Below are 26,032 nucleotides of genomic sequence, written 5' to 3' on the forward strand. Positions count from 1 at the left end.
TATAAAATCTTATAAAAACTTATAAAAACTGAAGTGATGATATCATATATAAAAATACTAGTGTTATTTTCTTTAAAAACATGCCAATGTTTTTTGAGGATTCTTTCTAATTTTTTATTATCCTCATTGTATTGTGTAATAAACGGGACTTTTAGTTCACCATCTTCCCGTATAGTGGCAACATTAGTTTTACTCTGCTTTCTACTCAATAAAAGATCCCTATTCATATTAGTGGCCTCGGTTCTTGCATTTTCTATTAATTCTACATTGTATCCCTTGTTAATAAATTTATTCACCAAAATTTGTGATTGTTGATTGTAATCTAAATCTTCCATGCAATTTTTCCTAATTCGCATGAATTGGCTTTTTGGAATGTTTTTCTTCCATTTATCCAAATGGCAGCTTTCTGCATGTATATAGCCATTGGCGTCTACGGGCTTAAAATGAGTTTTCGTTACAATCTTGTTATTTATAATATTTATTTGTAAATCTAGAAGGTTTATACTCGTTTCATGTATTTCAAACGTGAATTTCAGATTTTTTTCATTATTATTCATTCTCGAAAAGAACCATTCCAAATCAGTTTTGTTGCCTCTCCATATAATAAATATATCATCTATATAACGTTTATAGGAGACCAGATTTGCCCCCAGATCGGTGGAGTCGAGAAATATTCTCTCCCACAGACCCATAAATAAGTTAGCATAACTAGGGGCAAATCTGGTCCCCATCGCTGTCCCACATAATTGCAAATAAAATTTTCCATCAAAGTTAAAATAATTATGAGACAGAATAAATCTAATGCTCTCAATTAGAAAAGATTTTTGTTCTACTGGGAGTGTGTCATCTTTATTCAAATAAAATGTGATTGCTTCAAGCCCTAATTCGTGTTGGATACACGTGTATAGCGCTGAAACGTCACATGTGGCTAAAAGGCATTCTTCATCCCATTCAATATCCTCCAACATTCTCAGGACATCAGTAGAGTCCTTCAAGTATGAAGGAAGACTTTTTACATGGTCTTGCAAAAATATATCTATGTATTCTGAGAGATTCGCTGTGATTGATTCAATACCCGAGACTATTGGTCTCCCAGGGGGGTCAGAAATATCCTTATGAATTTTTGGGAGACAATATAGGAGTGGAATTTTTGGACATTTAGGTATGAGATAACTACTCTCCTTATCATTATTATAAATAACAAGATTGTAACGAAAACTCATTTTAAGCACGTAGACGCCAATGGCTATATACATGCAGAAAGCTGCCATTTGGATAAATGGATGAAAAACATTCCAAAAAGCCAATTCATGCGAATTAGGAAAAATTGCATGGAAGATTTAGATTACAATCAACAATCACAAATTTTGGTGAATAAATTTATTAACAAGGGATACAATGTAGAATTAATAGAAAATGCAAGAACCGAGGCCGCTAATATGAATAGGGATCTTTTATTGAGTAGAAAGCAGAGTAAAACTAATGTTGCCACTATACGGGAAGATGGTGAACTAAAAGTCCCGTTTATTACACAATACAATGAGGATAATAAAAAATTAGAAAGAATCCTCAAAAAACATTGGCATGTTTTAAAGTCTGATGAAGTGATTGGCCCATGCTTGCCAAATCAACCTAGTGTAATATATAAGAAATGCAAGAATCTGAAAAATTATTTAGCGCCTACTGATTTAAAGAAAACAGCTAGTTCTCTAAATGATATAGATTTGAAAGGTGACAAAATTGTGGGGTTTTTCCCATGTTTGAGCTGTAAAGCCTGCAAACACTCAACTAAAAGAAAAGAATTTAAATCAACAATTACAAAGAAGGTATATAAAATCAAAAACTTATACAGGTGCACTGACTCAAATGTGGTTTATTTATTAGAGTGTTCGTGTGGGATTCAATATATAGGTGAGTCCACTAGGCCTATACATGACAGAATTAGGGAACATCTAAACTCAATTGAAAACATGAATCTCGAAAGGAACAAAGATCTCCCTGTCCCTAAACATTTCAAAAGATGTAATAATGGGAACACTAAGCACTTTAGCTACACTGTGATTGACAAAATAAAACCAAACTGGAGAGGGAGTAATGTATTAAATGAACTTCTTAAATTAGAAGCCAAGTGGATATTTGAGCTTAGAACATTGACTCCAAATGGTCTAAATCTTGAGTTTGACTTAGGTTGCTTTTTATAATAATATTGTTAGAATAAGAAAATAACACTAGTATTTTTATATATGATATCATCACTTCAGTTTTTATAAGTTTTTATAAGATTTTATATCTAGATATTTAATCTTATTATATTTTAGTTTTAATGTCAAATATGTTTTTCACCATTTTTACCATTTTTTCCATATTTCCAATATATATTTTAATTTTATTTAAATATATTTACTATACTTATTTCTGAGGATACTTATCACCTTATTAAAGCTAGTGAAAGAATTTTAAACAAATATTTTAATAAGCTTCCAAAACTTTTTAAATTATTAAATGTGATATCCTCTGGCAGTTTTACTCGATTCGGTTTTTATGTGTTTTTTATATATTTATCATGTTGTCATTTCTAATCTGATTTCTAAGTGCGATTTTGACAGTTAAAGTAGTGGTTTGTATATATCTTACCATTTATCTAGCAAGTTGTAAGTTTTAGTGTTGGCATGGCAACATGCCGTTTGTACCTGGGCCGCGGCTTAGAACAAAGAAAGATTGACAGTTAGCGCCTGCAGTAATTGCGATTGGTTATGAATCCTCCAATCAGAACGCAGATATAGGTATATGTTTACCCGGGAAAGAGTACTCCGGTAACGAGCTTGACAAAGATTGAAAAATTGAAACGCGTTGCACATAATCACTCCGATAACGGAGCTAATATCTATATTCGCATAGAGCCGATATTCCTGTGACCAGACGGTGTATCTGAATTTTTGGCCCACGGCACCCTAGACTGTTCAGCCTGATTGCAATTCAGCCTGTCAGTTCTTAGGGGTTATTCATGTTAGCTGCCGCTGGTAGGATCGAAGGCTCCAGGATTGCGAGTAGTTAATACCTGTAATTATATATTTATCCATATCGTATTTATACTTTTATCATCTAATTGTTATCAATTTTATGGTGTGGTGATCCTTTGGGACTATTGAACACACAAGTATATGCACCTGGGCATCATACTTTTGCAGATATCGACTTTCTTAACTGTGAGTACAGATTATATATTTCACATAAGGCTCTTCACACTGCCTTAAGGAATCTGTCCTTTGTCACTAGGAGGCTTGTCGTCTACACGGATACTCAAGTTTGCAAGCACAAAGGACTAAAAGACTCTCTTATAGACTATTTTACATCTGTTCGATTGGACACACAGTATCAAACTATTGTATTTTGAATTTTGTTTTTTGTATATTTTTATATATTTTTATTTCTGTATATTGATGCATTGTTATTTGAGATTTTAAGGTCGACCTTTTACTTATTGTATTAAATGTATTTTTATGAATTTTAGTATATCTATGCAAATTTCTTAAAAACATACATTTGAATTGCTCTATATAATTATACCCATTTTTTATCCGCATTTTATATCCGCATTTTATTGATTGCATTTATTTTAGCAATTTATTTGCAGTACTGCTTAGTATTTATCATAGGACATATAGATTAGGCATTTGTGGTTAATCTTCTGCGCTTGCTATAGTCTACTTATATCTGGTATTATAATCTGTCCAATACGGCTGTACTTTAGCTCTCCTTGAGCGCTCCATTATCAAACATTTTAAATATTTGCTAGTTTTTATAGAATCTGAGAGACTTCTATTTGTTTTTGGAGTTTGTGTAGTAGTTTTATTTTGGCGCAGTCTCACACCCTCTGTGTTTTCCGTTGACATTTGTTTGTCTCTCAGTGATTACTTGCAGCCATTATGGATAGAGATAGTGTTCTCTCTGAGTTGAGGAATGATTTTTATAAAGATATTGTGCTAAATATCCAAGAAAGAGTAAGAAATGGAGGGTTGAACAGTGACACCCTAGATCAGATGATGTTAGAATTGGAACATTATCTCAAGCTCGAGATGAGGTACAAGTTAGATTGTGCTTTCTTTGATGTATATATTAAAGAACAGCGGGTACCAAGGGGTCTTAGAATAAAAAAGGAGTGCGCCTTTGAAGTGGAAGACTCTGAGTTCAAAAGTAAATGGAGGTTAATTTTGGAGGAGGCATCAATTAAACTTATGAAACTTATAAGGGAATTCAGAGCAAAACTTCTGGAGGATATTAATACCAAAATTAACTCTATAGACTCAAAATTAGGCCCATTTAAAGGAAGTAAAGAATATAAAGATCATGAATCAGAAATAAAAGCACGTCTGAGTACCAACAGAGATGAACTTATGAACAATAAAGCAAAGAAATTAAAAAGAGATCGAGATGATTACAGCACTTATGAAAATGACCCTAATAATGAATGTTATATTACTCACACATGGAGACATAATAACAATAAAAAAACATCTCCTAACACTACAATCAATAATCCACCAGTAGAACCTAATATACAAATGAAAGATAAAAAACCAATTAGAGATGAAAATGTTCAACATCAATATAAACAACCTAGTATCCAAAATAAACCAAAGATGATGTCTTATAATTCTAATAACCTAAGGTTTGGAAATGACAATGGTATTAAACCACTTAGAAGGGAACAAGGCACATGGCCTCAATCAAAATTGAGACATGCTGAATATAGTCAGCATATACAATATGAACAACCTAGAGTGTACAATGGTGGATATTACCCCAATGATAGAGAACATGTTAATTTTGCGAATAGAAGTGGCAACTACTGGAGACAAAATAGAGATTATGAGTCTGGATATACCCAGTACCCACCGAATAGAACTAACCAATGGCAAAATGCTCATTCTAACGGCTAGATTTAGAGTTTGGCGTTAGCCGTGAAAACCAGCGTTAGAGGCTCCTAACGCTGGTTTTAGGCTACCGCCGATATTTGGAGTCAGTGATTAAAGGGTCTAACGCTCACTTTTCAGCCGCGACTTTTCCATACCGCAGATCCCCTTACGTCAATTGCGTATCCTATCTTTTCAATGGGATCTTTCTAACGCTGGTATTTAGAGTCGTTTCTGAAGTGAGCGTTAGAGCTCTAACGACAAAACTCCAGCCGCCTGAAAAAAGCAGGAGTTAAGAGCTTTCTGGGCTAACGCCGGTTCATAAAGCTCTTAACTACTGTACTCTAAAGTACACTAACACCCATAAACTACCTATGTACCCCTAAACCGAGGTCCCCCCACATCGCCGCCACTCGATTAAATTTTTTTAACCCCTAATCTGCCGGTCACCACCACCTACGTTATACTTATGTACCCCTAATCTGCTGCCCCTAACCCCGCCGACCCCTATATTACATTTATTAACCCCTAATCTGCCCCCCACAACGTCGCCGCCAGCTACTTACAATAATTAACCCCTAATCTGCCGACCGCAAAGCGCCGCCACCTACGTTATCCTTATGTACCCCTAATCTGCTGCCCCTAACACCGCCGACCCCTATATTATATTTATTAACCCCTAATCTGCCCCCCTCAACGTCGCCGACACCTGCCTACACTTATTAACCCCTAATCTGCCGAGCGGACCTGAGCGCTACTATAATAAAGTAATTAACCCCTAATCCGCCTCACTAACCCTATCATAAATAGTATTAACCCCTAATCTGCCCTCCCTAACATCGCCGACACCTAACTTCAATTATTAACCCCTAATCTGACGACCGGAGCTCACCGCTATTCTAATAAATGTATTAACCCCTAAAGCTAAGTCTAACCCTAACACTAACACCCCCCTAAATTAAATATAATTTAAATCTAACGAAATTAATTAACTCTTATTAAATAAATTATTCCTATTTAAAGCTAAATACTTACCTGTAAAATAAATCCTAATATAGCTACAATATAAATTATAATTATATTATAGCTATTTTAGGATTAATATTTATTTTACAGGCAACTTTGTAATTATTTTAACCAGGTACAATAGCTATTAAATAGTTAAGAACTATTTAATAGTTACCTAGTTAAAATAATAACAAATTTACCTGTAAAATAAATCCTAACCTAAGTTATAATTAAACCTAACACTACCCTATCAATAAATTAATTAAATAAACTACCTACAATTACCTACAATTAACCTAACACTACACTATCAATAAATAAATTAAATACAATTGCTACAAATAACTACAATTACATAAACTAACTAAAGTACAAAAAATAAAAAAGAACTAAGTTACAAAAAATAAAAAAATATTTACAAACATAAGAAAAATATTACAACAATTTTAAACTAATTACACCTACTCTAAGCCCCCTAATAAAGTAACAAAGACCCCCAAAATAAAAAATTCCCTACCCTATTCTAAATTAATAAATGTAAAAGCTCTTTTACCTTACCAGCCCTGAACAGGGCCCTTTGCGGGGCATGCCCCAAGAAAATCAGCTCTTTTGCCTGTAAAAAAAAACATACAATACCCCCCCCCAACATTACAACCCACCACCCACATACCCCTAATCTAACCCAAACCCCCCTTAAATAAACCTAACACTAAGCCCCTGAAGATCTTCCTACCTTGTCTTCACCATCCAGGTATCACCGATCCGTCCTGGCTCCAAAATCTTCATCCAACCCAAGCGGGGGTTGGCGATCCATCATCCGGTGGCTGAAGAGGTCCAGAAGAGGCTCCAAAGTCTTCCTCCTATCCGGCAAGAAGAGGACATCCGGACCGGCAAACATCTTCTCTAAGCGGCATCTTCGATCTTCTTGCATCCGGTGCGGAGCGGGTCCATGTTGAAGCAGGCGACGCGGATCCATCCTCTTCTTCCGTTGTCTCCCGACGAATGACGGTTCCTTTAAGGGACGTCATCCAAGATGGCGTCCCTTGAATTATGATTGGCTGATAGGATTCTATCAGCCAATCGGAATTAAGGTAGGAATATTCTGATTGGCTGATGGAATCAGCCAATCAGAATCAAGTTCAATCCGATTGGCTGATCCAATCAGCCAATCAGATTGAGCTCGCATTCTATTGGCTGATCAGCCAATCGGATTGAACTTGATTCTGATTGGCTGATTCCATCAGCCAATCAGAATATTCCTACCTTAATTCAGATTGGCTGATAGAATCCTATCAGCCAATCGGAATTCAAGGGACGCCATCTTGGATGACGTCCCTTAAAGGAACCGTCATTCGTCGGGAGACAACGGAAGAAGAGGATGGATCCGCGTCGCCTGCTTCAACATGGACCCGCTCCGCACCGGATGCAAGAAGATCGAAGATGCCGCTTGGAGAAGATGTTTGCCGGTCCGGATGTCCTCTTCTTGCCGGATAGGAGGAAGACTTTGGAGCCTCTTCTGGACCTCTTCAGCCACCGGATGATGGATCGCCAACCCCCGCTTGGGTTGGATGAAGATTTTGGAGCCAGGACGGATCGGTGATACCTGGATGGTGAAGACAAGGTAGGAAGATCTTCAGGGGCTTAGTGTTAGGTTTATTTAAGGGGGGTTTGGGTTAGATTAGGGGTATGTGGGTGGTGGGTTGTAATGTTGGGGGGGGGGTATTGTATGTTTTTTTTTACAGGCAAAAGAGCTGATTTTCTTGGGGCATGCCCCGCAAAGGGCCCTGTTCAGGGCTGGTAAGGTAAAAGAGCTTTTACATTTATTAATTTAGAATAGGGTAGGGAATTTTTTATTTTGGGGGTCTTTGTTATTTTATTAGGGGGCTTAGAGTAGGTGTAATTAGTTTAAAATTGTTGTAAGATTTTTCTTATGTTTGTAAATATTTTTTTATTTTTTGTAACTTAGTTCTTTTTTATTTTTTGTACTTTAGTTAGTTTATGTAATTGTAGTTATTTGTAGCAATTGTATTTAATTTATTTATTGATAGTGTAGTGTTAGGTTAATTGTAGGTAATTGTAGGTAGTTTATTTAATTAATTTATTGATAGGGTAGTGTTAGGTTTAATTATAACTTAGGTTAGGATTTATTTTACAGGTAATTTTGTAATTATTTTAACTAGGTAACTATTAAATAGTTCTTAACTATTTAATAGCTATTGTACCTGGTTAAAATAATTACAAAGTTGCCTGTAAAATAAATATTAATCCTAAAATAGCTATAATATAATTATAATTTATATTGTAGCTATATTAGGATTTATTTTACAGGTAAGTATTTAGCTTTAAATAGGAATAAGTTATTTAATAAGAGTTAATTAATTTCGTTAGATTTAAATTATATTTAACTTAGGGGGGTGTTAGTGTTAGGGTTAGACTTAGCTTTAGGGGTTAATACATTTATTAGAATAGCGGTGAGCTCCGGTCGTCAGATTAGGGGTTAATAATTGAAGTTAGGTGTCGGCGATGTTAGGGAGGGCAGATTAGGGGTTAATACTATTTATGATAGGGTTAGTGAGGCGGATTAGGGGTTAATTACTTTATTATAGTAGCGCTCAGGTCCGCTCGGCAGATTAGGGGTTAATAAGTGTAGGCAGGTGTCGGCGATGTTGAGGGGGGCAGATTAGGGGTTAATAAATATAATATAGGGGTCGGCGGTGTTAGGGGCAGCAGATTAGGGGTAAATAAGGATAACGTAGGTGGCGGCGCTTTGCAGTCGGCAGATTAGGGGTTAATTATTGTAAGTAGCTGGCGGCGACGTTGTGGGGGGCAGGTTAGGGGTTAATAAATATAATACAGGGGTCGGCGGTGTTAGGGGCAGCAGATTAGGGGTACATAGGGATAATGTAAGTTGCGGCGGTGTACGGAGCGGAAGATTAGGGGTTAATAATATAATGCAGGGGTCAGCGATAGCGGGGGCGGCAGATTAGGGGTTAATACGTGTAAGGGTAGGGGTGTTTAGACTCGGGGTACATGTTAGGGTGTTAGGTGCAGACATAGGAAGTGTTTCCCCATAGGAAACAATGGGGCTGCGTTAGGAGCTGAACGCTGCTTTTTTGCAGGTGTTAGGTTTTTTTTCAGCTCAAACAGCCCCATTGTTTCCTATGGGAGAATCGTGCACGAGCACGTTTTTGAGGCTGGCCGCGTCCGTAAGCAACTCTGGTATCGAGAGTTGCATTTGCGGTAAAAATGCTCTACACTCCTTTTTTGGAGCCTAAAGCAGCATTTGTTTGAACTCTCGATACCAGAGTTAATTTTATGGTGCGGCCAGAAAAAAGCCCGCGGAGCGTTAACAGCCCTTCTACCGCCAAACTCCAAATCTAGGCCTTAGACTCTAGATTCCAACCCAAGGGATCAATATATGGAAAGCACATATAATAACAATAAAAATAGAAATTATAATAACAATTGGAGAAATACTCCAAACCAGTGGCACACACGTAATCGACATGCATTTAGAAGTAATGATTTCGGCTCCCCAAAAAATGTCACTTTAAAAAATAAAAATAGATTCCAACCTCTAACTTTCCCTGATCAAGAAGAATTAAATGAAAATTCTTCACTCAATGAACAACTAACACAAGGCCCAAGTGATTCAGGAACGAAACAGAATCATTTTTTAGAGAGAGATCAAAATTGGGAGGAGGTAAATCTACAACACATACATCAAAGCCACAGAAAAAGAAGGGCTTCAGAAAACGGGGGAGAAGAGGGAGAGGATTACAGAAATCCAAAAACAAAAAGGTTCTAAATGAAGATAGGAGCAATATATACAATTTGAGCAAAATTTAATTAACAGAGAAACAAACTGAGGTTCTAAATAAAGGCCTTTCTTTCGCCCCATCGAATAGGGTGAATAAATTTGGTGCGTTTATAGACGCACACAAATTTATTAGAAACCTAACGGTTAAAAAATGGTTCTTAAGAACTCCATATGAGAGAACTAATACTCTAGGACAGGAAGATGAGATATTTAAACATTCGAATCTAAAAGAAAAATCACGTTTTTACCCCAAACATATAAAAGGAGGGGCAATTGAGACCTTTGAGAGGTTAGTTACTAAAGATATACAAAATTTGGAGTTGAAAAAAACAGGACACAGAAAGGCAAATCTAACTAAAGCACAACTATCAGAAATAAAGGACTTAGAACTTAATAACACAGTAATAGTGAAACCAGCGGACAAAGGAGGGGGGATAGTCCTTATGGATAAGGACCGCTATCTCGGTATGTGTTATAATCTACTGAATGATAAAGAAACTTATAAAATTCTAAAAAAGAATCCTACTGATGATTTTTTAACAGAACTGAATGCTCTAGTGAAGAGGGCAAACAATGTAGGTATTTTAAATGATAAGGAGAGTAGTTATCTCATACCTAAATGTCCAAAAATTCCACTCCTATATTGTCTCCCAAAAATTCATAAGGATATTTCTGACCCCCCTGGGAGACCAATAGTCTCGGGTATTGAATCAATCACAGCGAATCTCTCAGAATACATAGATATATTTTTGCAAGACCATATAAAAAGTCTTCCTTCATACTTGAAGGACTCTACTGATGTCCTGAGAATGTTGGAGGATATTGAATGGGATGAAGAATGCCTTTTAGCCACATGTGACGTTTCAGCGCTATACACGTGTATCCAACACGAATTAGGGCTTGAAGCAATCACATTTTATTTGAATAAAGATGACACACTCCCAGTAGAACAAAAATCTTTTCTAATTGAGAGCATTAGATTTATTCTGTCTCATAATTATTTTAACTTTGATGGAAAATTTTATTTGCAATTATGTGGGACAGCGATGGGGACCAGATTTGCCCCTAGTTATGCTAACTTATTTATGGGTCTGTGGGAGAGAATATTTCTCGACTCCACCGATCTGGGGGCAAATCTGGTCTCCTATAAACGTTATATAGATGATATATTTATTATATGGAGAGGCAACAAAACTGATTTGGAATGGTTCTTTTCGAGAATGAATAATAATGAAAAAAATCTGAAATTCACGTTTGAAATACATGAAACGAGTATAAACTTTCTAGATTTACAAATAAATATTATAAATAACAAGATTGTAACGAAAACTCATTTTAAGCCCGTAGACGCCAATGGCTATATACATGCAGAAAGCTGCCATTTGGATAAATGGAAGAAAAACATTCCAAAAAGCCAATTCATGCGAATTAGGAAAAATTGCATGGAAGATTTAGATTACAATCAACAATCACAAATTTTGGTGAATAAATTTATTAACAAGGGATACAATGTAGAATTAATAGAAAATGCAAGAACCGAGGCCGCTAATATGAATAGGGATCTTTTATTGAGTAGAAAGCAGAGTAAAACTAATGTTGCCACTATACGGGAAGATGGTGAACTAAAAGTCCCGTTTATTACACAATACAATGAGGATAATAAAAAATTAGAAAGAATCCTCAAAAAACATTGGCATGAAGTGATTGGCCCATGCTTGCCAAATCAACCTAGTGTAATATATAAGAAATGCAAGAATCTGAAAAATTATTTAGCGCCTACTGATTTAAAGAAAACAGCTAGTTCTCTAAATGATATAGATTTGAAAGGTGACAAAATTGTGGGTTTTTTCCCATGTTTGAGCTGTAAAGCCTGCAAACACTCAACTAAAAGAAAAGAATTTAAATCAACAATTACAAAGAAGGTATATAAAATCAAAAACTTATACAGGTGCACTGACTCAAATGTGGTTTATTTATTAGAGTGTTTGTGTGGGATTCAATATATAGGTGAGTCCACTAGGCCTATACATGACAGAATTAGGGAACATCTAAACTCAATTGAAAACATGAATCTCGAAAGGAACAAAGATCTCCCTGTCCCTAAACATTTCAAAAGATGTAATAATGGGAACACTAAGCACTTTAGCTACACTGTGATTGACAAAATAAAACCAAACTGGAGAGGGAGTAATGTATTAAATGAACTTCTTAAATTTATATATCATCACTTCAATTTTTATAAGTTTTTATAAGATTTTATATCTAGATATTTAATCTTATTATATTTTAGTTTTAATGTCAAATATGTTTTTCACCATTTTTACCATTTTTTCCATATTTCCAATATATATTTTAATTTTATTTAAATATATTTACTATACTTATTTCTGAGGATACTTATCACCTTATTAAAGCTAGTGAAAGAATTTTAAACAAATATTTTAATAAGCTTCCAAAACTTTTTAAATTATTAAATGTGATATCCTCTGGCAGTTTTACTCGATTCGGTTTTTATGTGTTTTTTATATATTTATCATGTTGTCATTTCTAATCTGATTTCTAAGTGCGATTTTGACAGTTAAAGTAGTGGTTTGTATATATCTTACCATTTATCTAGCAAGTTGTAAGTTTTAGTGTTGGCATGGCAACATGCCGTTTGTACCTGGGCCGCGGCTTAGAACAAAGAAAGATTGACAGTTAGCGCCTGCAGTAATTGCGATTGGTTATGAATCCTCCAATCAGAACGCAGATATAGGTATATGTTTACCCGGGAAAGAGTACTCCGGTAACGAGCTTGACAAAGATTGAAAAATTGAAACGCGTTGCTCATAATCACTCCGATAACGGAGCTAATATCTATATTCGCATAGAGCCGATATTCCTGTGACCAGACGGTGTATCTGAATTTTTGGCCCACGGCACCCTAGACTGTTCAGCCTGATTGCAATTCAGCCTGTCAGTTCTTAGGGGTTATTCATGTTAGCTGCCGCTGGTAGGATCGAAGGCTCCAGGATTGCGAGTAGTTAATACCTGTAATTATATATTTATCCATATCGTATTTATACTTTTATCATCTAATTGTTATCAATTTTATGGTGTGGTGATCCTTTGGGACTATTGAACACACAAGTATATGCACCTGGGCATCATACTTTTGCAGATATCGACTTTCTTAACTGTGAGTACAGATTATATATTTCACATAAGGCTCTTCACACTGCCTTAAGGAATCTGTCCTTTGTCACTAGGAGGCTTGTCGTCTACACGGATACTCAAGTTTGCAAGCACAAAGGACTAAAAGACTCTCTTATAGACTATTTTACATCTGTTCGATTGGACACACAGTATCAAACTATTGTATTTTGAATTTTGTTTTTTGTATATATTTATATATTTTTATTTCTGTATATTGATGCATTGTTATTTGAGATTTTAAGGTCGACCTTTTACTTATTGTATTAAATGTATTTTTATGAATTTTAGTATATCTATGCAAATTTCTTAAAAACATACATTTGAATTGCTCTATATAATTATACCCATTTTTTATCCACATTTTATATCCGCATTTTATTGATTGCATTTATTTTAGCAATTTATTTGCAGTACTGCTTAGTATTTATCATAGGACATATAGATTAGGCATTTGTGGTTAATCTTCTGCGCTTGCTATAGTCTACTTATATCTGGTATTATAATCTGTCCAATACGGCTGTACTTTAGCTCTCCTTGAGCGCTCCATTATCAAACATTTTAAATATTAGATATCTCATGGTTGTCACATGCCCCTCTGGTGGATATCATGTGGGTGTCACATGTCCCTCTAGGAAATATCATGTGTCACATGTCCCTTTAGTTGTATCATGTGGTTGTCTCATGCCCCTCTATATATGTCATATGTCTCTCTAGTAAATATCATGTGATTGATGTAAAATGGCTCCGCTATAAACACAAAAGTGGAGCACTCTCTGTCATGACCTGTCCCCCACATATTCTTCATTGTATGTGCAGACATTTTGCGTGCAGAAAATCTGCCATTGTCATGAGCGTTCTAAAAACTAGAAATACACTAAAGCATCCTCACTCCTAAAGTGCAATATAAATACTCTGTATTAAAAATCTAGTAAAACAAGTGAGCTGGTGTAAGCAAAAAGTAAACCCAAGACTTTCCAAATATGTATTGTTCACAGAATACATTTTTCTCGCTTTAGAGTTAAAAGTTAGTTGGTTGTTAAAACTATAAATATATATTGTGTTTGTTGATATTGATATTTTATATGTAATGTTTTGCCCACCACCACCAGAAGAAAAATTGTATAGATGTCTAGGTGGCTCTTTTTGTGCATTGGAATGGCTTAGAAAACAAAGCATAAATCCCCTGAGCTGCCATGCAATGTTTTTCACATAGGAGTACTGATGGATTGCAGTGGGGCCTTAATTCTTTACCTTTTATACATGGATGATAATGAATTAATGACAGCTCAGCAAACATCTTGTGTTTTCTTGTAGGGCACAATGACTACATCTGTCCGGCCACAAACCAGTGCACAATAGACAAGAACAGACGCAAGAGCTGCCAGGCATGTCGGCTGAGGAAATGTTTTGAAGTGGGAATGATGAAATGTGGTGAGTTTGCTTTATTTATCAGGAGTGGCAGAACTACAGCATGAGGCCCAAGGTGGCACTTACAATAAATTTGTTGTTACTTACCCTCCTGACTCCCCACCATAAAGCTTGATGACTGTGGTTGGCTATGGCTGAACATGTCTGACTATTACTGACTATGGCCGAATATGACTGAATGTGACTGACAATTGTGACAATTGCGGACTATGGCTGAATATAGTTCACTATTACTGACTTTAGCTGACTATTGTTGACAATGGGCGAATATGTCTGAGTATGACTGCTTGTAGCTGACTGTTGTTTACTATGGCTTAATATGTCTGGCTGTGGTTGACTATTGTTGACTATGGCCAAATATGTCTGACTATAACAGACTATATTGACTATATAATTGACTGTGGCTGACTATTGCTGACTATAACTGACTGTGGCTGACTATGGCAAACATTTGAATGTAGTGGGCTGAAAGTTAGGGCGTCATTTCATTGTTGGATCGAGGCAGCACATGTCTGGCCATGCTAGGCTTGTCAATTTTTTTTTAAGAAATAAAGGGAGACAAAGGAATTGAGGAATTTAATGCAGGGAATTGCCAAATTTTACAGTAGCTACTTAAAAGCACTTTATTTTAATACATTGACCCCTTAAGCCATCTATACGTAGCTACTATGTCAAAGGGTACTTTGCCCAGCGTACCCCATTGATGTAGTAGCTATGTCCAACCTTCTCCCTCATGATTTGGTCACAGCTGTCAGCTCAGACAGCTAAGACCACAACAAGAGGAAGAAGGGATCTGTCTTTCTATGGTAAGGGAGGGCTGACCGTGCTCCAGTTACCATATTGCTGATGCAAGCAGTGACATCGGATTGCAGTGGTGCCGTTTCAGGAGGGAGACAGGTTGGCGGCCCATCACTGGAAGGGCTAAGAGGAGAAAGGATTCCTACACCACAGAAAGGGCCAGGTTGCAAGTTGAGTGCAAAAAGGAAATTTATGCTTACCTGATAAATTGATTTCTTCTACGATAGGACGAGTCCACGGATTCATCCTTACTTGTGGGATATTATCCTCCTGCTAACAGGAAGTGGCAAAGAGCACTACAGCAGAGCTGTATATATAGCTCCTCCCTTCTCTCCACCCCCAGTCATTAAACCAAAGGTATAGGAAGAGAAAAGAAAAGCTAAAAAGGTGCAGAGGTGACTGAAGTTTTAAATAAAAAAAGAAATCTGTCTAAAATTGACAGGGAGGGCCGTGGACTCGTCGTATCATAGAAGAAATCAATTTATCAGGTAAGCATAAATTTCCTTTTCTTCTACTAGATACGACAAGTCCACGGATTCATCCTTACTTGTGGGATACAATACCAAAGCTACAGGACACGGATGAACGGGAGGGACAAGACAGATTCCTAAACAGAAGGCACCACTGCTTGAAGAACTTTTCTCCCAAAAATAGCCTCAGAAGAAGCAAAAGTAAGTCGCAGCCTTACAAATCTGTTCAACAGAAGCATCGTTTTTAAAAGCCCATGTGGAAGCCACCGCTCTAGTAGAATGAGCTGTAATTTTTTCAGGAGGCTGCTGTCCAGCAGTCTTGTATGCCAAACAGATGATGTTTTTCAGCAAAAAAGAAAGAGAGGTAGCCGTAGCTTTTTGACCCCTACGCTTTCCAGAATAAACAACAAATAAAGAAGATGTTTGACGGAAATCCTTGGTTGCTTGTAAGTAAAAGTTCAAGGCACGAACCACGTCCAAGTTATGTAACACACGCTTCTTTTTAGAAGAAGGATTAGGACATAGAGAAGGAACAACAATTTCCTGATTAATATTCTTATTTGAAACAACCTTAGGAAGGAATCCAGGTTTAGTGCGCAAAACCACCTTATCAGAATGGAATATAAGATAAGGCGAATCGCATTGTAGCGCAGAAAGCTCAGAAACTCTTCGAGCAGAAGAGATAGCAACTAAAAACAAAACTTTCCAAGATAAAAGCTTAATATCTATGGAAAGCATGGGTTCAAACGGAACCCCTTGAAGAACATTTAGAACTAAATTCAAACTCCATGGCGGAGCAACAGGTTTAAACACAGGCTTGATTCTGACTAAAGCCTGACAAAAAGACTGAACATCTGGGACATCCGCCAGACGTTTGTGTAGTAAAATTGACAAAGCAGAAATCTGTCCCTTTAAGGAACTAGCTGATAATCCATTCTCCAATCCTTCTTGGAAAAACGACAAAATCCTAGGAATCCTAACCCTACTCCATGAGTAGCCCTTGGATTCGCACCAGTAAAGATATTTACGCCACATCTTATAGTAAATTTTCCTAGTGACAGGCTTTCAAGCCTGAATCAAGGTATCAATGACCGACTCAGAGAATCCCCGCTTAGATAAAATCAAGCGTTCAATCTCCAGGCAGTCAGCTGCAGAGAATTTAAATTTGGATGTTGGAACGGACCTTGAATGAGAAGGTCCTGTCTCAGTGGCAGTTTCCACGGGGGCAGAGATGACATTTCCACTAGATCTGCATACCAAGTCCTGCGTGGTCACGCAGGCGCTATCAAGATTACTGAAGCCATCTCCTGTTTGATTCCGGCAATCAGACGAGGTAGGAGAGGAAAAGGAGGAAACACATAAGCCAGGTTGAACGACCAAGGTACTGCTAGGGCACCTATCAGTACTGCTTGGGGATCCCTTGATCTGGACCCGTAACAACGTAGTTTGACATTCTGACGATATGCCATCAGATCCAATTCCGGTGTGCCCCATTGACGAATCAATGCCGCAGACACCTCCGGATGGAGCTCCCACTCCCCCGGATGAAAAGTCTGACGACTTAGAAAATCCGCTTCCCAGTTCTCTACTCCTGGGATATAGATTGCTGATAGATCGCAAGAGTGAGTCTCTGCCCATCGAATTATCTTGGAAACCTCTATTATTGCTAGAAAACTCTTTGTTCCCCCTTGATGATTGATATATGCTACAGTCGTGATATTGTCCGACTGGAATCTTATGAATTTGGCCAAGGTCAACTGAGGCCACGCTTGAAGCGCGTTGAATAATGCTCTCAGTTCCAAAATATTGATTGGAAGTAGGGACTCCTCCTGAGTCGAAACACCCTGAACCTTCAGGGAATTCCAGACTGCACCCCAGCCCAAAAGGCTGGCGTCCGTCATCACTATGACCCATGCTGGCCTGCGGAAGCACATTCCCTGGGACAGATGATCCTGTGACAACCACCAAAGAAGAGAGTCTCTGGTTCCTAGATCCAGATTTATCCGAGGAGATAAATCCGCATAATCCCCATTCCACTGTCTGAGCATGCACAGCTGCAGTGGTCTGAGATATAAGCGAGCAAACGGCACGATGTCCATTGCCTCTACCATTAATCCGATGACCTCCATACACTGCACCACTGATGGCCGAGGAGTGGACTGAAGTGCTCGGCAAGTAGTTAGGATCTTTGACTTTCTGACCTCCGTCAGAAATATTTTCATGTCTACCTAAGAAAGGAACTCTTGTCCGTGGAACTAGTGAACCCTTTTGTATATTCACCTTCCACCCGTGAGTTCTCAGAAAAGCCAACACGATGTCCGTGTGAGATTTGGCTAGCTGGTAAGTTGACGCCTGAATCAAAAGATGATCTCTGTGGATAGGAATGTGAAGATACGCATCCTTTAAGTCCACGGTAGTCATATATTGACCCTACTAGATCATTGGTAAAATAGTTCGAATGGTCTCCATCTTGAACGATGGGAGAAATTTGTTTAGGCATTTGAGATCTAAAATCGGTCTGAATGTTCCCTCTTTTTTGGGAACCACAAACAGATTTGAGTAAAACCCCTGCCCCTGTTCTAGTTTTGGAAATGGGCAGATTACACCCATGGTAAATAGGTCTTCTACACAGCGTAAGAACGCCTCTCTTTTTGTCTGGTCTACAGACAAACGTGAAAGATGAAATCTTCCCCTTGGGAGAAAATCCTTGAACTCTAGTCAATACCCCTGGGTTACGATTTCTAATGCCCAGGGATCCTGAACGTCCCTTGCCCAAGCCTGAGCGAAGAGAGAAAGTCTGCCCCCTACTAGATCCGGTCCCGGATCAGAGGCTGTCCCTTCATGCTGTCTTAGTAGCAGCAGCGGGCTTCTTGGCCTGTTTACCTTTATTCCAGGTCTGGTTAGGTCTTCAGACTGACTTGGATTGTGCAAAACTCCCCTCCTGCTTTGTGGCGGAGGAGGAAGTAGAGGGTCCACCCTTAAAATTTCAAAAGGAACGAAAATTATTTTGTTTAGCCCTCATTTTAACCGTCTTGTCCTGAGGAAGGGCATGACCTTTACCTCCAGTAATGTCGGAAATGATTTCCTTTAGTTCAGGCCCGAATAGGGTCTTACCTTTAAAAGGAATAGCTAAAAGTTTAGATTTTGATGACACATCAGCAGACCAAGACTTAAGCCATAACGCTCTATGCGCTAAAATGGCAAAGCCTGCATTTTTTGCCGCTAATTTCGCCATTTGAAATGCGGCATCGGTAATGAAAGAATTAGCTAGCTTGAGAGCCTTAATTCTATCTAAAATATCATCTAACGGGGTCTCAACCTTAAGAGACTCCTCTAGAGCCTCAAACCAAAAAGCTGCTGCAGTAGTTACTGGAACAATGCACGCTATAGGTTGTAGAAGAAAGCCCTGATGAATAAACAATTTCTTTAAAAGACCCTCTAGTTTTTTATCCATAGGATCTTTGAAAGCACAACTGTCCTCAATAGGTATAGTTGTACGCTTAGCCAGGGTAGAAATAGCTCCCTCCACCTTAGGGACCGTCTGCCATGAATCCCGAATGGTGTCAGATATGGGAAACATTTTCTTAAAAGTAGGAGGGGGAGAGAACGGAATGCCTGATCTATCCCATTCCTTAGTAACAATGTCCGAAATCCTTCTAGGGACTGGAAAAACATTAGTGTAAGTAGGTACTTCTAGATATTTATCCATTTTACACAATTTCTCTGGTAGTATTACAATAGGGTCACAATCATCCAGAGTCGCTAAAACCTCCCGGAGTAACAAACGGAGGTGTTCAAGCTTAAACTTAAAGGCCGTTACATCTGAGTCTGTTAGAGGGAACATCGGAACATCTTTCCTGAGTCTGAAAGCTTCCCTCAGACAGTAAATTACCCACCCCCAACTCAGAACACTGTGAGGGTATATCGGAGATGGCCAATAAAGCATCAGAGGGCTCAGCATTTACTCTAATACCTGACCTACTGCGCTTACCCTGTAAACCTGGCAGTTTAGACAATACCTCTGTAAGGGTAGTAGACATTACTGCAGCCATATCTTGCAGGGTAAAAGAATTAGACGCACTAGAAGTACTTGGCGTCGCTTGTGCGGGCGTTAAAGGTTGTGACACTTGGGGAGAAATAGATGGCATAACCTGATTCTCTTCAGACTGAGAATCATCCTGAGACATACTTTTATCAGCTAAAATATGTTCTTTGCAATGTAAGGCCCTTTCAGTACATGAGGGACACATTTTAATTGGGGGTTCCACAATTGTTTCTTAGCACATAGAGCATTGACTTTCCTCAATGTCAGTCATGTTGAACAGGCTAGTAATAACCACAAAAAGACTTGAAAACACTTTATTTAATGAAAAACACAACAATCTGAAAAACGGTACTGCGCCTTTAAGAGAAAAAAAACATACAATTTTTCCAAAACTGCTCTAAAAAGTTATAACACCCCCAATTTTTTCATATATGTGTCTAATCTGGCAGCCTAAGATTGCACCACAAGTAAGGGACTATTAACCCTCTATTAACAAAAACGTTACCCAAAAAACGTTATGAAAAATAAACTAGCAACCCCCTGCACCTACCTGCCCTCTGGGGTCCGAAAAATACACTCTCACTTCGATAAGGCTATCTCTGCAGTTGAGGCCCACCGGAGCTGGAGTTTGCTGCCTTTATGTGAAATACAACTGCGCATCTAAGGTGCAAAATTAGGCCCCGCCCATCATATACGATGTCTCAGCCTAGTGAAAAAATGCTGTAAAGCGTTATAGGAACTAGCCATGTGGGTTTTCATATACCCAGTACAATATTGTCAGCCATGTGAAACCCCCCAGTACCATCAAACACACAAACGTTAGTTCAGAAAAAAAACGTTATTTGCCCCTGCACATAAATCGCTTACACACAAACATTATGCAACCAGTGTCTTTCAATTTATAGCCCATAATATAACAGGTCCCAGTAACATCCCCTCATTGCCTGTAGGATTACTGCTTATCCTTTCCCCTCATGGGAACTATGTCAGCCGGTTCTGAAATACCACAGTCTCTTCAGAAAAAATGACTAAACATACCTCAATGCTTGTAGCATGAAAACCTTTCCCCACACTGAAGCTTCTCAAGTACTCCTCAGCCATTCTGTGGGAACTCATATGGATCTTAGTAACCACTGCTAAGATCATCAACCTCCAGGCAGGAATCTTCTTCCATTTGCTGCCTGAGGCAAAATAGCACTCACCGGTACCATTTAAAATAAAAAAGTCTTGCTTGAAGCAAATAAAAACTATCATTTTATCACCTCTTTCACTTTACCTCTTACTATTACTTAGTATAGGCAAAGAGAATGACTGGGGGTGGAGAGAAAGGAGGAGCTATATATACAGCTCTGCTGTGGTGCTCTTTGCCACTTCCTGTTAGCAGGAGGATAATATCCCACTAGTAAGGATGAATCCGTGGACTCGTCGTATCTAGTAGAAGAAATATCAGTTCTGCAAAAGTGATATTTGCGCTCAACTTAGTAATACCAGCACACACAAATGTGCGCTGGTATTACAAGTGAGGTGCAATATGAGTACGACTTTGTATTTACATTGCAAGGAAGCATTACACTCGCAAGAGTGCGATTCCATAGGCTCCAAAGGGAGTCTCGTTCTGATGCAGTCATAAACGGCACAGGACCTAAGCACAGCAAAGGGGGTAAGCCGCGCAGCAATGGGCAGCAAACATAATTATATATGTAAGGGCTTATATACATATATATTTATGTGTTAATCTTTGTACTGATCAACTAGGCTAATGAGAGGAAAGAGGGGGGCTCTACAATAAAAAATACATTTAAAATATGTATACACTGGGTGCTGGGTACAGCTGTCAGTGCTTAAGATGGCTGAAACCATTATAAATGGGTAGGTTTAGAGAGCTGTTTGGAAGGGATCAGGGAGGTAGGAGGGTAAGGGAGGACCGACACTGCTAAAAAAAAAAAAAAGGGTTTTAAATTAAATTTAAAAAATTGCCCGAAAACTTCATACTGGCAGACTGTCTGCCAGTACCTAAAATAGTGGTGAGGAGTGTGTGTGTATATGGGGGGGGGGGGGGGTGCTGTTTGAGAGGGATCAGGGAGATGGGAGGTGTCAGGTGGTGGGCTAGTCCCTACACTACAGCTAAACTTAACCTTACAAACTACCTGATTATCCCCTTCACTGCCTGGAATTGTGGTGTGCAGCTGCAATTAGCAGACTTCTAATTACCAAAAAGCAGTGGCAAAGCCATGCATGGCTGCTATTTCTGAACAAAGAGGATCACAAATAAACGTTTAAAACCATCTGTGTTATGACTGCATATGTGGTATGTAAATAATTTCAATGAGAAACCCAAAGTTTGTAAAAAAAAAGTTAATAAATATTTAATATGATTACATTTGGCAGCAAAACGGTGGCATGAAATGTACCAAAATGGGCCAAGATCAATAAATAAGAGTACAATAATAACTTAATAAGAGTTCAATATCAGCTAAATAAAAGTACAAATTACAATAGTAACTAAATAAGAGTACAAGAGTACAATAGTAATTAAATAAGAGTACAAGAGTAAATATAGTAACTAAATAAGAGCACAGTAGTAACTAAATAAGAGTACAAGAGTACAATAGTAATTAAATAAGAGTACAAGAGTAAATATAGTAACTAAATAAGAGCACAGTAGTAACTAAATAAGAGTACAAGAGTACAATAGTAATTAAATAAGAGTACAAGAGTAAATATAGTAACTAAATAAGAGCACAGTAGTAACTAAATAAGAGTACAAGAGTACAATAGTAATTAAATAAGAGTACAAGAGTAAATATAGTAACTAAATAAGAGCACAGTAGTAACTAAATAAGAGTACAAGAGTACAATAGTAATTAAATAAGAGTACAAGAGTAAATATAGTAACTAAATAAGAGCACAGTAGTAACTAAATAAGAGTACAAGAGTACAATAGTAACTAAATATGAGTACAGGAGTACAGTAGTAACTGAATAAAAGTACAAGAGTACAATTAGTAACTAAATAAGAGCACAAGAGTACAATAGTTACTAAATAAGAGTACAAGAGTACAGTAGTAACTAAATAAGAGTACAAGAGTACAATAGTAATTAAATAAGAGTACAATAGTAACTAAATAAGAGTACAAGAGTACAATTAGTAACTAAATAAGAGTACAAGAGTACAATAATAACTAAATAAGAGTACAAGAGTACAATAGTAACTAAATAACAGTACAAGAGTACAGTAGTAACTAAATAAGAGTACAAGAGTACAATTAGTAACTAAATAAGAGTACAATAGTAACTAAATAAGAGTACAAGAGTACAATTAGTAACTAAATAAGAGTACAAGAGTACAATAATAACTAAATAAGAGTACAAGAGTACAATAGTTATTAAATAAGAGTACAAGAGTACAATAGTAACTAAATAAGAGTACAAGAGTACAATAATAACTAAATAATAGTACAAGAGTACAGTAGTAACTAAATAAGAGTACAAGAGTACAATTAGTAACTAAATAAGAGTACAATAGTAACTAAATAAGAGTACAAGAGTACAATTAGTAACTAAATAAGAGTACAAGAGTACAATAATAACTAAATAAGAGTACAAGAGTACAATAGTTACTAAATAAGAGTACAAGAGTACAATAGTAACTAAATAACAGTACAAGAGTACAATAATAACTAAATAAGAGTACAAGAGTACAATTAGTAACTAAATAAGAGTACAAGAGTACAATAATAACTAAATAAGAGTACAAGAGTACAATAGTTACTAAATAAGAGTACAAGAGTACAGTAGTAACTAAATAAGAGTACAAGAGTACAATAGTAATTAAATAAGAGTACAATTAGTAACTAAATAAGAGTACAATAGTAACTAAATAAGAGTACAAGAGTACAATTAGTAACTAAATAAGAGTACAAGAGTACAATAATAACTAAATAAGAGTACAAGAGTACAATAGTAACTAAATAACAGTACAAGAGTACAATAATAACTAAATAATAGTACAAGAGTACAGTAGTAACTAAATAAGAGCACAAGAGTAAAATAGTAACTAAATAAAAGTACAAGAGTAAATATAGTAACTAAATAAGAGCACAAGAGTACAATAATAACTAAATAAGAGTATGAGACTACAGTAGTAGCTAAAAAAGAGCACAAGAGTACAATTAGTAACTAAATAAGAGCACAAGAGTACAATAATAACTAAAAAGGAGTACAAGAGTACAGTAGTAACTAAATAAGAGTACAATAGTAACTAAGTAAAAGTACAAGAGTACAGTAGTAACTACATAAGAGTACAAGAGTACAGTAGTAACTAAATAAGAGTACAATAGTAACTAAATAAAAGTACAAGAGTACAGTAGTAACTACATAAGTGTACAAGAGTACAATGGTAACTAACACCTAGATTACGAGTTTTGTGTTGCGACTTTTAACGCTGAAAAAATTGCAATTTCAGTGTAATGGCCAGGAATGCATATTACGAGTCGTGTCGGTATAACTATACCACAAGCATTTTAGCCTGTAACGCAACGTCAATCCCGCACTCAAAAAAATGACGGTTTTGCATGGGATTTCCATAGCACCGGTATTACAGGTTGTGTGATAAATGGCTAAAATGCTTGCGTTACAGCCTTTATCAACACTTTCCATTCTGCCATCTGAGAGCAGTAGTTATGGATTTTGTGTAACAAAAATGTTTCACAAAACTCATAACTAAAGTGTTACTAAGTACACTAACACCCATAAACTACCTATTAACCCCTAAACCGTCACCCTCCCTCATTGCTAACACTATATTAAACTTATTAACCCCTAATCTGCCGCCCACCGACATCCCCAACACTATTTAAATATATTAACCTCTAAACCGCCTCTCCCCGACATCGCTACCACTATAATAAAGTTATTAACCCATATTCCACCACTCCCCGACATCGCCGCCACTAAATAACGCTATTAACCCCTAAACCTCCGGCCTCCCACATCTCCGCCACTAAATAAACCTATTAACCCCTAAACCGCTGGCCCCCCACATCGCAAAACAAACAAATTTAACTATTAACCCCTAAACCTAACACCCCCCTAACTTTAAATTAAAATTACAATATAACTCTATTTAAATAAATAAAAACTTACCTGTGAAATAAAAATAAACCTAACATTAAACTATAAATTAACCTAACATAACTGATCTAATAAAATAAAAAATATTACTAAATTAAAAAAATCTAAGTTTACAAAAATAATTAACACTAAAATCACGAAAAATAAAAAACACTCGGCCAGATTACGAGTATTGCGTTAGGAGCTATGCGGTGCTAACGAGCAGTTTTCTCTCACCGCTCACTTACCTGCAGCGCTGGTATTACAGGTTTTTATAAACCCGGCATTAAAAGGCAAGAAGCAAAATTTTGCTCCATACCGCACTCCAATACCAGCGCTGCTTAAGTCTGCGGTGAGCTAGTCATACGTGCTTGTGCACGATTTCCCCATAGACATCAATGGGGAGAGCCGGCTGAGAAAAAGTCTAACACCTGCCAAAAAGCAGCGTTAAGCTCAGTAACGCAGTCCCATTGATTCCTATGGGGAAACACATTTTATGTTTACACCTAACACCCTAACATGAACCCCGAGTCTAAACACCCCTAATTTTATACTTATTAACCCCTAATCTGCCGCCCCCGATATCGCCGCCACCTACATTATACTTATTAACCCCTAATCTGCTGCCCCAACATCGCCGACACCTACATTATATTTATTAACCCCTAATCTGCTGCCCCAAATGTCGCCGCAACCTACCTACACTTATTAACCTCTAATCTGCCGCCCCAACGTCACTGCCACTATATTAAATGTATTAACCCCTAAACCTATGTCTAACCCTAACACCCCCGAATGGAAATATAATTAAAATAAATCTAAATAAAATTTCTATCATTAACTACATTATTCCTATTTAAAACTAAAAACTTGCCTATAAATAAACCCTAAGCTAGCTACAATATAACTAATAGTTACATTGTAGCTAGCTTAGGGTTTATTTTTTATTTTACAGGCAAGTTTGTATTTATTTTAACTAGGTAGAATAGTTATTAAATAGTTATTAACTATTTAATAACTACCTAGTAAAATAAATACAAATTTACCTGTAAAATAAAACCTAACCTAAGTTACAATAACACCTAACACTACACTACACTACACCTTGAAAGGGCCTTTTGCGGGGCATTGCCCCAAAGTAATCAGCTCTTTTACCTGTAAAAAAAATACAAACAACCCCCCAACAGTAAAACCCACCACCCACACAACCAACCCCAAAAATAAAATACTAACTAAAAAACCTA

The 26,032-nt window shown here is 37.2% G+C and overlaps 1 protein-coding gene across 1 annotated transcript in view; it reads left to right on the forward strand.

Moving 5' to 3' along the window:
• ESR2 (estrogen receptor 2) overlaps positions 1-26,032 on the forward strand; it is a 242,199-nt gene that overhangs the window by 109,684 nt on the left and 106,483 nt on the right. Inside the window, exon 3 of the mRNA XM_053704477.1 lies at positions 14,251-14,367. Within this exon, the coding sequence (XP_053560452.1) occupies positions 14,251-14,367 (117 nt within the window). The remainder of the gene's footprint in view (positions 1-14,250; positions 14,368-26,032) is intronic.

Source organism: Bombina bombina, chromosome 1 (assembly GCF_027579735.1).
Source record: "Bombina bombina isolate aBomBom1 chromosome 1, aBomBom1.pri, whole genome shotgun sequence".
Lineage (NCBI taxonomy): Eukaryota > Metazoa > Chordata > Amphibia > Anura > Bombinatoridae > Bombina > Bombina bombina.